Here is a 14,567-nt window from a genome sequence, read left to right as displayed (position 1 = left end):
ATTACGTGAACATTCCTACCCGCTCTGCTAATGATTCTATTCCAATACCTTGTCCATAGATATGTGAGCAGAACTCTAAGAAAAGCCAGTAAAAACTAAATCCAAGGGAAAGCCCAAGGTGTAACAAAGGTTGGGAATGCCAATTGAAATAGCTGTGTGCCACACTCTTTGAAAATAATTTGTCTGTTGAAACCTTAAACTTTTCATAAGTCTGAGGAAATATAGCCTTCATTTGCATTAAAGCATTTTCAAATAGAGCAGGAATAACGACTGTGGTTGGCCCTTACCTGGTATTGGAAGCTGTGGCCATGGAAATGTACTGAGTGCAAGTCTACTTCATTGCCCATTCCCATCAGATACCAGTTGACTTCATCTCCCACATGCATCGTGAGGCCTTGCAGGTTCCCAAACATTCTTCCATTAATAGCTGGGGAAAAATACACGTTTTTATTGCCTTCCAGGATATTTAAAACCAACAGCTATTTCACAGAAAAGAGGTTTTTGAGGTTAATGTGCTGTGCTGTGCTAAGTTGCTTCAGTCATGTCCAACTCTTTGCAACCCTATGGACCATAGCCTGCCAGGCTCCTCTGTCCATAGGATTCTCCAGGCGGGAATACTGAAGTGGGTTGCCATGCCCTCCTCCAGGGGATCTTCATGACCCAGGGATCAAACCCAAGTCTCTTACGTCTTCTACATTGGCAGGTGGATTGTTTACCACTAGTGCCACTTGGGAAACCCCATTTGGTTAATATATGGGATCTTTTTTTACGTAATAGAACTTATTTCACTACAGATAAGGGAAATGGGTACTTTAAGATCAATAACACCACACTGCTTTTCTAGTCACTTAGCACCAAAAGTCTTCTTAGGTTTGAGTGTAAGAAGGAGTGAGACTTTGGAGTTGCGAGAGAAGTTGATTGATGATTTTGAATATAGCCCCCTTTTTGCTTTGAATAGAATTCTTTCACATGCAAGTGTGGCAGAAGTGGTTTATTATAAAATAAAACAAATGAATAGTTTCCCAAGTAATTTTATTTGAAAGAAGAAAAGCAAAAAAGTAAGTTTTAGAATAATGTACCATACCATGCATTTTATTGCTTTCCATGAATTCCTCATTGGCTTTGTCTACTTTCTCAGGGTGATCAGAGTATGTTTTGATATTGTCATCTAAGTACCAAGATTCATTCTCATCAAAAACAAGAAACAGAAGGGAAAATTCCAGTTTCTTTATGGGATTGAATACTTTCAAATAGTGCTTCCGACAAACAATCAGTGGGCCAATTAATCCACTAAAGAGATCCTGAAACCAAGCAAAAACTTAGTTGTCTTTGAGATACAGGTTGGGATTTCAGAGAACTGGGACCTTATCCCCCGTGACCTCAGGATTTTAAGTAGCACTTAAAGTAAGTACTACTTGAAGTAGTAAATCTACTACTTAAGTCAGAGACTGATATAACTAGTAGACTTTGCCCAATGTGGTTCAGTCAAGTCAGTAACTTTCCACTTGGAGTAAATTGGAACAAGGGTGAGTCATAGGTAGGCTGTGTGGTTGATGGTGCAAGTAACAGAAATGTGTTGCAAAGGCCAAATATTGGCTCAAGTAATGAGCAGCAGTTGAATACAACCCCAAATGAACAGTGCTCGTTTGCCTATTCCATAACCTAGGCACTATGCCAGTCATTAAAAGCCAGACAGGAAACAAATCCCCTGCCTTCAGGAACTCAATCTAGTAGGGAAAACAGATGAATAGAAGAAATGACCCACTTTCTGCAGTGGAGGTACATAAAATGATAATGAACATGGGGAAGATTGTAATGGACTTAAACTACAAGAAGTTTGGTTTGACTGGGCTTCAGTAATGCAGATTTGATCTTAAATGGCCTTTGAGCTGTACTATGTTAGGCATTTTAGATTTTGTCTTGTGGGTCATAAGTAGCCATTGAAAAATTGAACATGGAGTGGCAGTATATTTACATTTTAAACCAGTGATCCTAGTGGTAGAGTGAAGGAAGGCTTGGATGGGGAAAAGACTGGAGACCAGGAGGCCACTGCAGTAGTTGAGGAAAATTAATAGCACCTAATCTGTGCAGATAAGAAGGAATGGACAGAGCTCTGTGCTGGTGAGCAAATTGCTTAGGTGAGCCAAGGGTAAGAGTTAGATATTCTATATCCAGGGTTCTAGCTTGAACAAATGACTAGGTTTGTTTCTTGTGCTATTTATCACAACTGAGAATACAAGAAGAAAGAGCTGGATGAAGACCTCAGGTTCTGTTGTAGAGTTGCCGAGTTTCTGTGCCCGTGGAACATGCTGGTAAAGGTGTTCAATAGGCAGGTATATAGACAGGTCTGGAACTCAGAAGAGAGATTTGGACTAGAGGCTTAATTCAGCAAAAGAGTCTTGGTACATGTTCTGATTTTTAGTTGTTGAGGGCTTTTTGGCTTCAAAATATTTAATCAAAGAGCAGCTTTAGCTATGCTGATTGAATGTTGACATCAGCACTTTTATTACCATGTAATAATAGAACTCTGAAATCATATACCTCAGTTCTTTGAGTTTAATATATTTACATATCAAAAGGGAAATAAGATACTGTATTAATATTTAATTCTGTGATATCCTTAATCAGCAGTTATAAGGTTGATACATTTATAACTGTAAATGTATAACCTTAAACCATAAAAAAGAAAAGCTGAAATGAATTGCAGAGCAGCTTACTTTCCTGTGATTTTTAACATAGAATTGGACCACAGGAAAACCCTAACCTCATCTTCCTTCAATTGTGTGTCTATTTTGGGAGTCTGCACAAAACACAAATGATTTAAAGTTTACCTTAACCCGATCCACAGTTGAATAGTAAACCCATGGAATACAAGGAGAATCATCCCTTCCAGCTCCAGATCTTTCTGGGATTTTCCATATGTAAGTGCGAGTTTCACCTAAATTAATCAAGTGTTAACGTATCTGGTTACATTTGATATGTGCTTGATACATGTATTTCAAGTTGTTATCAAAGCCTTGAAAAACAGTGACCCAGAAACTGGGAATGTCACAAAGTAATTCATTTAAAAAAGTAGAAGTATTCAAAGTTGTTTACAAGAATTTAGTTTTACTAGAAGGAAACATAATAACCTTCATTATCTCAAAGATGATGAAAGTCAGGAGCACACAAGATATTTGCTCTAAGATATAGAGGTAATAAATAGCAAAAAGTACAACTTAGATCACAGGCATCCCAATGCCAAGACCTGTGACTCTCTGTTACTATTTATGGCTTCTCAGAAAATAGGCAGAAGTTTCAATGTCTCCAATGATGAGAAGAATATTAAAAAGAAAATTGTTACACCTCTGACCTAAAGGATAATGAAACTAACAATTAAAAAATAATTTTTCTAAATAAATTCTGTTTGAATTTGAAAAATAAAGAATTTAGTTTTAAAAACACCTGTAAGACACACTTTAATATCATCTTTGTTGGTTGTGAATTAACTAGCCTTGACACAGAAGCCACATCACAAAGCTAAGAGATGAGAATTTCAATATCAAAATTTGTAAAAACTTTGCAACAGAACTTTCCTTCATCTGGAGTCTGTATTTTAAATTTATTTATTTTCTTATTGAAGGATAATTGCTTTACAGAATTTTGCTGCTTTCTGTCAAACCTCAACATGAATCAGCCATAGGTATACATATATCCCCTCCCTTTTGAAACTCCCTCCCATCTCCCTGCCCATCCCACCCCTCTAGGTTGACGTAGAGCCCCTGTTTGAGTTTCCTGAGCCAAACAGCAAATTCCCGTTGGCTATCTATTTTACATATGGTAATGTAAGTTTCCACGTTACTGTGTTTTTCTAATACACTTTTCTCTTTTCAGCTCTCAAATAAGAGTGCTAACCTCTTCCCTACCGTCTTCTCTGTGTCTGTGTTTCTGGACTGCCCTTGTGTAACTCCTTCAGTTTCACCACCACCTGCCTTTTCTCTTTTATCACCGTTATCATCAGTGATTTCAGTTTCTGGCAAGGAGTCAGCAGACCTCTTGATCTCATGGGTCACTGACCTGTCGGTGACCTCTCTTGTCTGCCCCCTTCTGTCATACCATACACTGTTCCGTTCCAACTGTGCCACACACAGGACATGACCACACCCTGGACCTTCACACTTTGAAGACAGCCAGTTGCTCCACCCTCCTATCTTACCAACATCTTTACCATCTTCCATTTGCTCTGGGCCCCTCTCCAACCTGATCTTTGCTGCCAGTCACTGCAGGGCTTCCTGCACAACTGCTCACAAGACCCTGACTTGCAGCCATGGCCACTTACTGTCCACTATATTTATCCAGATCTCACCATTATATATTCCTGCTGTCAGAGTTTAGTTAACTGGAATCTGACAAACCTTTACTAGGGAATCAAGCAGGACATAGGGATAATGTTAGAGGATATGGCAGACTTTTTTTCCTTTTTAGTCAAGTCCTCCATTTTACCTGCTCCTGTGTCCTCACCCTTTTGTAAGCAGAACATTTCACTGAGAATATAAAGCATAGATTCATTACCTGAACATATTGTCTTTTCATTAAACTCCTATTCTCATAAGCCAGAAAATAGCATTTTATTCTCTTCTTCCTTCCCTGCCCCAACTTGCTCTGCCATAAATGGTCAATGCTCAAACCTTGGGCTTTCCTGGACTCCACCTTTCCTAACATTCCCTAATTACCACTCTTTCAGCAGGTCCTTTTAACATCACCTTTAAAATATTGGGTTAGCCAGGCATTCTGTAAGATATTACAGAAAAACCTGAATGAAATTTTTGGCCAACCTGATAGACCCAGAATACAACTAACCACTTCAACTGCTTCTACTTGGGTCCAACTAATTTTTTACCCAAATTATTGGGATGGTCCCCTGCTCCTACTGCTAAGTCACTTCAGTCGTGTCTGACTCTGCGACCCCATAGACGGCAGCCCACCAGGCTCCCCCGTCCCTGGGATTCTCCAGGTGAGAACACTGGAGTGGGTTGCCATTTCCTTCTCCAATGCATGAAAGTGAAATCGCTCAGTCGTGTCCAACCTTCAGTGACCCCGTGGACTGCAGCCTACCAGGCTCCTCCATCCATGGGATTTTCCAGGCAAGAGTACTGGAGTGGGGTGCCAGTGCCTTCTCCGGGATGGTCCCCTAACCAACCCTTGATTTCTACCCTTATCCCCTATGGTCACTTATTCACATACTAGCCAGACCAGTCCTTTAAAAACTATTCATCAGATCATCACTCTTCAACCTAAACCCTCACATGGGATTTCAGAATGAAATACAACATTGTAACCACGGCCTCTGAGGTCCCCCTCGCTCCTCCTGCACCTGGCTCCCTGCCCTGCCTGGATCCCATCTCCTCACATTCTGCCCCTGTTTACTCTGCCCTGGCCTCTGGCCTCCACGCTGTTCCTCAGACACACCAAGTCTACTTCCATCTCAGGACCTAGAATGCTCTCTGTCTCCAACTCCCTGTGACTCATTACTTCTCATTGTTTATGTGTCTTTACCAGTGGCCCCTCCTCAAAGACCTCTTGACCAACCCCCCTGCCCCCCCTCACCTAAAATAGTGCCCTTGTTATTTACTGTCTCTCATCCATCTTAATCTTTTTCATAGCACTTTCTACGACTTGATATTATATCTATATTTATTTGCTGTTTATCTTGGAAGAATATGAGGATCATGTGGGCAGAGCTTTTTATTTCTGTTTCCTTGTATTGACAAGACCAACTCTAGAGAGTATTTTTTATCACTTGATAAATTTGAGAACTGCTAAGTTACTGAGAAATGGCCCTTTCCTTGAAGCCAACTTTCGAATGAATAGAAGAAAGTTATAGTGCTTATTAAAGAAAATGCATATTTATATATTTAATCGATTGCAGTTTTTAACTCTGAATTAAAGAGACATTTAGTAAGCCAGATATTGGACTAAGATTTAAAGTTCCAAATGGCAGCCTCTGCCCTTAGGACCCTGTCTTTGGATAGAGGCATGGAAACAGTCAGCCACGTGGTAGGTGCTGTCCAGGATGTATTCTAGCTGAGCCTGCAGAGATCATCTCTGCTGATGCAACCTTGAGTATGTGTTCAAAACCATCAGATTCTTTTCCTTACAATTCTGTGGATTTTTAAACTTTTGGTATGTGTATACATTCACACAGATGCAACTGCCTTTGTGCCCTCTTACCACCTCCTTCACTCCCTCAAGACGCACTCATCTGGATAGGAGTTGTTTGTGGAAAGCTGTAAAGTCTACTAAAACATATCCCTCCCCCTACCATGAATACCTGGTGCAGTGGGAGTCACTGTAGAACTCTCTGTTTTCACCCCATGGGCATGTATGGAATAGGGCCTTGTGGCCATGTTTTTAAAGATAATATTAACTTTGTCTCCAACATTCGCATGAAGTTGTGGACCTGGGAAAAGTGAAAAGGAAGACTGGCTTATATACCCATCAGATTGGAAGCTCTAACTCAGGTAACTTTTTTTAAGTCATTAAGGATGTTGTTTTTGTTTTTCCCCTCCGGCTTCATGCAGTTGTACTCTTGGATTGATACCTGGTCCCTGACGATTCAGGATAAAAACACTAGTTATGGCTGTCTCTAAAGATAGAGACTATGGGTGTATCTCTAATCAAGGGTCCTAGGGGAGGTTTTAGCCTGAAATTTCCTGCAGGATAGTGGCCTAATCATAGCCATCAGCTGTGATCCTACCCTGGCCGGGAGTCATTTCTCATCATCAGAACTTCTAGCCCTTCCTGTGAATTAAAGACAGTGCTGCCTTTGAAAGGATGGGTGGGGTAGCCATCCCATTCCTGCCTTCTAGCCAATTTTAGCTTCTCTCCTGACAAAAAATTTCTGTGACCCAACAACAATGCCACTCTTCCTTGGGTGTCTTACTCCTGGGACTGAGGATAAGAAAGTCCAGGGAATTCTGTTAGTGGGTTTCGGAGTAGCTTCCCCTGCACTTGACAGTTTTCAAGAATATTCCCAAGACCAGTGTTGGAGAAGTTCTTAGACTTTCGGTCCTAAAGTGATTCCTGAAAAATTGAAGGCAACTTTCCCCTGGCTGTGTGCATCATAACACTTTTTTCCTTTTCCTTATTTGCTTGTTTATATGTATATTTCTTCTTGAGGTTAATCATTTACTTGTTAATTTTAAAAGTAAATAGCTATGATTTATTTTTGGTGGACTAGAAAAATGGAGAATTTGGTTAAGAATCTCGGTAGAAAGGGATCTCTAGCAATTCCATCAAAACTACAGGCATCAATTTGATAAACACCAAATATATATAATTCTATTAGTAAATGGGATATAATGCCATTGTTTCTGACAGAAATAAGTAATATTTTCTTTTTTTGTAATATTTTCTTATGCAATATTTTTATTAAGTATAGGCTTCTCATTGTATTAAGTAGCTTCTGTTTTTTATTTTTATAAATGAGTAAATAAAAAATTCATTTTATGAATGACATTAATATATGAACTAAGAACATTAAGCCCATAGACAGGGACTGACTCACCACACAGAGCACCATATCACCAACCCACACCTGATAAACTGGAGCTAGGACAGTACCTAGAATCCCCAGGTGTTCTTCTTCACCTTTTCTCTCCACAGGAACTTGAAATGTGCTGTCAGTGAATTGCCGATACACAACTTTCTTGTACTTGGAGCCTATGTAAAATTCTTCCTTATCTAAAAATGCATTTGAAAGACTAAACACACACACATACAATTAAGGTTAGTATTTGGCTTAAGAAAAGTGAAAGTTGAGTTTTAAATTTTGAATAAAAATAGTTTTCATTATGCTAGTTTTTAATATCACTGTCCCATTTGAACAAGAAAGAAGAAGACTAGCAATAAACAAGTGTCTCCAATAAAAAACAATAGTAAAATAAAAAACAAAATAGCCCCACAAAAAACAGGTGTGGTAGAAAGTGTAGCTAGTCTTTACACCTAGCTAGCAGTGGAGCCCTAGGAGTCCTGGCCCTGACTGTCACCAGCTAAAATGACCTCCAGCTACTCATTGCCTGTTGGAGCCTCCATTTCTTCACCTCTAAAATGAGGTATTCAGTGAGGTTGTCTCTAAGGTTACTTTATGGCTCTGAAATGTTATGAGTCCAGATTTCATCAGTGAAGTGTTCTCTGGTTACTGTAGTATTTTTAGACTATAGGAACTGAGTGGCCCTTTTATCCAGCCATTCCCTTGATCTGAAGCTTTCACTGACTCCTAATGACTGTATATTTTGACAGTGATACCTTAATCAATGAAATAGCTATCTACTCCCTTCCATCACAAATCATACTCTTGGACTTCCCTGGTGGTCCAGTGGCTAAGACTCCATGCTTCCAAAGTAGGGAGCCCAGGTTCAATCCCTATCCAGGGAACTAGATCCCATATGCCACAACTGAAAGATCTTGCATGCCGCAACTAAGACCCAGGGCAGCCAAATAAAAACAAACAACAAACATCCCCCAAGAAATCATACTTCTCATGGCAATCAAACTAACCAGCTAGGCATCATTTAGCTGCAAGTTACCAGTCATGTTGTACACCTCAGCTCTGAACACGTTCCACCCCAATCTCTTAAATCATATCCCCCAAGGGTTAGTGCCTGATGAGAGATGGTAAAGGGGAGAGTACTTGGCAAAGTATAGAAGAGCTATACGTAGAAGTGTCAGGTGATGTGTCTCTAAATGTATTGTTTCTGAAGCTCCAATAACCAGCCTTTATTTACACTTATTCACTGAACTCACTTTTATATTTTCATAGTGTGCATGTTATTGGTAGTTTTGAACCATATTTTCCTGTAAGTTCTTGTAGGGCAGAGACCATATCTGCTCTAGTGCCCTCAAGAATTTAAAATATGCTTCCATACATAATAGTTTGAAAAATATGAAGTAACTGATTACTAGACTCATAATAAAATCTTTGGAAGAAACATAAGCAACAAATGGTTAGTAAAGAAAATTATTTTAGCTCTGAATGTAGGCATTAATTTTGGTTTAAGTTTGAAAACAATGACAGGAGTATGCAGGTATGAGAAGACAGTCTAACAGAAAAGAGAGTAAGATGAATGACTACAAAGAATCAAAGGAGATCAATGGAAATTTTTCTGAGAGATAGCTGAGAGAAGCAGAAATGAATGAGGAAGGGCCCTTAGAAAGCATTTTGTTGCTGTTTTGTTGTTATTGTGTAATGCAATTGTTCATTGCTTCTTAACTTAGCATAATTCTTACTTCTCTGAAAGAAAGAGCTAAAAAATAATTGGGAGTCAGAGTCTAGAGAATTACTTTTGTTCCTGTAAATGATGCAGCTCCTTTTCCCATTTCCTACTTGGGGAATAATCCCATTCCACCTCCACCGCTGCGATGTAGTAGGTCCTTTCTCCCAGGTAGAGGTATAAATCTTCGGACCTCTGGCTGCACTGGCTCACAGTGTACTTTTGTTTCATGCCACCTGTGTAGTGATCAGTTGTGAGGCATTCCACATCAAAAGTCCCTGGAATGGTAAATAAAAAGGCATGTCACCTCCTGTGAGTATTTTTGACCACTTTCCCTCATCTGTCATCAGCTCCTTCCCCTGCCCTATTTTTCTTCTTAGTACTTATAACCACTTAATATATATATGTGTGTGTATGTGTGTGTGTATGTTAATATACTTGCTTATTGTCTGTCTCCCTGCATTAGAATTTCAGCTCCATGAAAGCAGACACCTTTATCTCTTTTGTTAAATGTTGTATTTACATTTGTCTAATAAAGGAAAAGGTGACATAGGACCTGTCTTGCATTTTAGTGGCATTTGATGAACCAAATAAAGCCTGAGGCAAGTTAGCATATTTTCATGTTTGGGTAAAATTCTCTTTTGTTTTAGTTTTTTATTTTATTCATTCAGAGACACTTCTATCCGTATCTCTGAATTTGCATATCTATAGTTCTAATATAGGATATTCAATTGTAGACGACTAATAAGCCAACAAGGCTGATCATACAACGTTCTTAGTAGAAGAGTCTTCTACTAAGATTAATGGGCTTTCTGCAACCTGTTTGCTACTAACAATACCCCATCTTTTCACAAACACACCTAAACCTGCTCACAGTAGGCTGAGGGCGAGGGCCTAATGACTGACTCCAGGATATCAGTGCTTCGAGTAACATTTTTCAGTAATTCCAAGAAGAAATTTTCCAGAAATATTTAAAATAGAAAATTTGTTATAAGCTGTATCATCTTGCAGCACAAGTTTGAGGAGATTTTGTCATTTTAAGATAGAAATGGGAAGGGACATAACACAAACCCATGAGTCAAGAAAGCAGAAATCCAACTTCACATCCCAATTTCCTTGCATATTTTGATATTTGGCCAAAAGAGGGATGAAGGAAGAGAACGTCTGGTCTTTCAAATCCAGTTGTCTTGAATGAATGGCCTCACCAAAACTTGCTCAACCTGCCCTCTACGTTTAAGACCCATTGCCCCATCAACAAGAATTAGGAATTAGTCACATTTCAGGACATAGACTACATATGCCAGATTGTATGGAAAGGAGCATACCTAATTTCTTTTCTATACTTTTCCTTCTTGAGGCTTATCCTTTCAGTTTCTTAGTTATCCCACCTAACCCCATAAAAACAAAACACTCCCAGCTTCTCTCTGACTCCATAGTCTCCAACTTCTTATTTGAAAGAATAACATTTCTTATGAATCTGACCCTTCACCCCTGTGTTTTCCTTTTGGCCCTCCCTAGAGTGACTTCACTTTCACTTTTCACTTTCATGCATTGGAGAAGGAAATGGCAACCCACTCCCGTGTTCTTGCCTGGAGAATCCCAGGGACAGGGGAGCCTGGTGGGCTGCCGTCTATGGGGTCGCACAGAGTCGGACACGACTGAAGTGACTCAGCAGAAGTAGCAGCAGCAGCAATAAGCCAACACTACATCTAGGATGGCTTCCCCGGTGGTGCAGTGGTGGCCTTTCCTCTCCAATGCACAAGAGGCAGGTTTGATCCTGGGCTGGGAAGATTCCCTGAAGAAGGAAATGGCGACCCACTCCAATATTCTTGCCTGTGAAATCCCATGGACAGAGGAGCCTTACACGCTATGGTCCATGGGGTTGCAAAGAGCTGGACACGACTGAGCACGCACACACACGTAGGATACAGAGACATGACACAGAGTTTAGATGCAGAGCCTTTATGGGACACATTTCCTTTCTAGTCTGATTTGCCAGCTATCTTTAAAGGCACATAATTGAAAAGGAGACCATCTTGAGGGTTTGACTGGGTGGAAATGGGCTTCCCAGGTGTTGCTAGTGGTAAAGAACCCGCCTGCCAGTGCAGGTTAGACATAAGATACACCCGTTCGACCCCTGGGTGGGGAAGATCCCCGGAGAAGTGAATGTCTATCCACTCCCGCATTCTTGCCTGGAGACTCCCATGGACAGAGGAGCCTGGTGGGCTCCAGCTCATGGGGTCACAGAGTCAGATACGACTGAGTGACTGAGCACCAGTGGGAGAAACCTCAGTCCTCTTTTGTCACTCCCTTCTCTCCCCACCACAAAAACAGAAAATGGACCTACCTGGCAAATACTTAGTTGACAGTAATCAAGTAAAGAAAGGGTAGTTAGGAGGCTTGGGGAAGGGATGAGCTAACATCCAACACAGCATTTTGAACCAAAACCACACAAGTAGACCCAACAGAAATTTGCCTTGACATTAACGGAATTCACCTGCAGTATCTGGCTTCATGAAGAGACTCAAACTTGTTTGAGGGAAGAGGTTTGCTGTGTCTCTCCTTTCTCCTCTTGACAGAAAAGTGTTTCCTGAGAAGTATATCCCATGTATATCGACCTCATTTCCAGCACTGAATAAGTACCACATGACCGAATCTCCTTGGCACATACTGAGACCAGGCTGATTCCCGTACATGAATCCATTCATGGCTATAAAAGTTGGAAAATGATATTTTGAAACTGATTTAATCATATGTCCTACTTCATGACAACCTCTCAGACTTTCCAGAGCCAACTGGGTTTATTTAATTTTTAAAAGACCCATTTAGGCCTGCCCACCCCTTTACATGTCAACGTCTCTAGAACTTCCTGCTGAACTCAACACTTCCAGGCAAGCCCTGGGTGGAAGACATAGAACTGAATGCATGGTTCTTCTTCTTTTTTTAAATATTTATTTGGCTGTGTAGGGTCTTAGTTACAGACTGTTCATTGTGTCATGCAGGATCTTTCAATGCAGCCCACAGACTCTAGTTGTGGCACATGGGCTTTCTAGCTGAGGTGCATGGGCTCAGCACTTGTAGTGCGAGAGTTTAGTTGCTCTGCAGCATGTGGGATCTTAGTTTTGCAATCAGGCGTAGAACCCATGTCCTCTGCATTGCAAGGAGGATTCTTAACCACTGGACTACCAGGGAAGTCTCATGAATGCTGGGTTCTTAAAATTCTGGGCCCTGGGAATCTCACTGTTCTCAGTGAGTCATTTTTCAGTTCTCCCAAGGGCCATATTTGTGAGCACCCAAATGGATGAATAATAACAATTCTTCCTAGGTGCTGTAGACTGCGAATGTGTTTGTTGCCCTGGATGGAAAATTCTCTGATTCATCTTGAATAACAGGGAAGAGTATGTGCAGGAAGTTTCCTCTCATTGCTCTTTTTAATAGATAATATTCTTGACTCCTCCAAAATGCAAAATAAAGATTGTTATGGGTAGTGTGACTATTATCAATCCAATTTGGAAAACAATGTCAGTTTGTGTTGGGCTTCCCAGGTGGCACAGCGGTAAAGAATCCACCTCCCAGTGCAGATGTAGGGGACACAGATTCGATCCCTGAGTTAGGAAGATCTCCTGGAGGAGGAAATGGCAACCCACACCAGTATTCTTGCCTGGGAAATCCCAGGGACAGAGGAGCCTGGCTGGCTACAATCCATGGGGTCACAAAGAATCGGACATGACTTACCATAAAAAGGAGTTCAAAGAGGAGGAATTCAGTTTGTAATACAAATTTACTTTTTTTTTCTTCTAGTTACAATGATTTTCACATGTTGTGCATTAGTGGTGTGGACATTTTAAACAATAGAGATAGAGTTTACTATCTCTAAACTTTAACTGCATTTTAGAATTATACTGGGAGCTAAAAAGTAAATCTGATGCTGTTTCAGTGAAATAAAAATATCTGTAGATTGTGCTGAGCACAATCAGTTTTAATAGTTTTTGGGTTTTTTTTTTTTTTAACTCTCAGGGGATTCTTATGGGTAGTCAAAGATGAGAATCGTTTAAGTTTATTCAGAGTAGAAACCATAAAAGAAGCCTGTCTTTATTAAGCCACAGGTAAGAAAAGTATCTAATCCAGTAACTCTCAAATTTAAGCATACATCAGAATAACAGAGAGGATTTGTTAAACACAGGTTTCAAGCCCTACACCTAAAGTTTCTGATTCAGTAGGTTGGGGTTGGAGTCCAAGAATCTGGATTTCTAACAAGTCCTGGGTGATGCTGAAACAGCTGACCTAGGGACTACATTTTAAGGACTATGAATGTTATTGGAAGAAAAGTTATGACCAACCTAGACAGCACTTTAAAAAGCAGAGACATTACTTTGCCAACAAAGGTCCATCTAGTCAAAGCTGTGGTTTTTCCAGGAGTCAGGTATGGATGTGAGAGTTGGACTGTAAAGAAAGCTGAGTGCCAGAGAATTGATGCTTTTGAACTGTGGTGTTGGAGAAGACTCTTGAGAGTCCCTTGGACTGCAAGGAGATCCAACCAGTCCATCCTAAAGGAGATCAGTCCTGGGTGTTCATTGGAAGGACTGATGCTGAAGCTGAAACTTCAATACTTTGTCCACCTGATGCGAAGAGCTGACTCATTTGAAAAGACCCTGATGCTGGGAAAGATTGAAGGCAGGAGGAGAAGGGGACAACAGAGAATGAGATGATTGGATGGCATCACCGACTCAATGGACATGAGTTTGGGTAAACTCTGGGAGTTGGTGATGGACAGGGAGGCCTCACATGCTGCAGTCCATGGGGTTGCAAAGAGTTGGACATGACTGAGCAACTGAACTGATCTAATTGGCATATATTATATGTTTTATTATTCTGAGTTAAGTGAAACTAAGATTCAGTTGGCTGATATGTCAAATAATTAACAGTATTACCCTTAGAGCACTATGGTATTTAATCATTTATTAAAGCAATCAGTGGGCAAAGCTATTAGTATCAGCTTAATTAAAAGCATTACATGTGCAGTGCTGAAATAGCCTGATATTGGTGGATGATGCAGTACTTACAGTGCATCTTATTAGATTCCTGAAAATCTTCATTTTCCTTGTCCACCTGATCAGGTGCTGTTGTAAACATTTTAATATTATCATCCAGGAGTAAACTCTCATTCTCATCAAACACTGTAGGAAACAAATAGAACTCCTTGTCTACGTCTTTCTGAAAATCAAAATAAAGAACAATGAGGTGAAGACAGAATGAGTAAAGCAGAAACACTTCCATATACACAATACTATTTATGGATAAACCTGCTAAAAGAAG

At 40.3% G+C, this 14,567-nt stretch overlaps 1 protein-coding gene across 2 annotated transcripts in view; it reads right to left on the bottom strand.

Moving 5' to 3' along the window:
• Positions 1-14,567, bottom strand: part of CP (ceruloplasmin) — a 60,291-nt gene that overhangs the window by 18,979 nt on the left and 26,745 nt on the right. For both annotated transcript variants that reach the window (XM_061419080.1, XM_061419086.1), the window contains exons 10-17: positions 14,315-14,465; positions 11,749-11,961; positions 9,322-9,529; positions 7,603-7,742; positions 6,311-6,439; positions 2,832-2,938; positions 1,085-1,301; positions 288-427 (exon numbers count right to left, since the gene is read on the bottom strand). In XM_061419080.1, the coding sequence (XP_061275064.1) occupies positions 288-427; positions 1,085-1,301; positions 2,832-2,938; positions 6,311-6,439; positions 7,603-7,742; positions 9,322-9,529; positions 11,749-11,961; positions 14,315-14,465 (1,305 nt within the window). The remainder of the gene's footprint in view (positions 1-287; positions 428-1,084; positions 1,302-2,831; positions 2,939-6,310; positions 6,440-7,602; positions 7,743-9,321; positions 9,530-11,748; positions 11,962-14,314; positions 14,466-14,567) is intronic.

This window comes from Bos javanicus, chromosome 1 (assembly GCF_032452875.1).
Source record: "Bos javanicus breed banteng chromosome 1, ARS-OSU_banteng_1.0, whole genome shotgun sequence".
NCBI lineage: Eukaryota > Metazoa > Chordata > Mammalia > Artiodactyla > Bovidae > Bos > Bos javanicus.
Note: the sequence above shows the minus strand (reverse complement) of the source record. Positions and strands in the feature narration are given on the sequence as shown.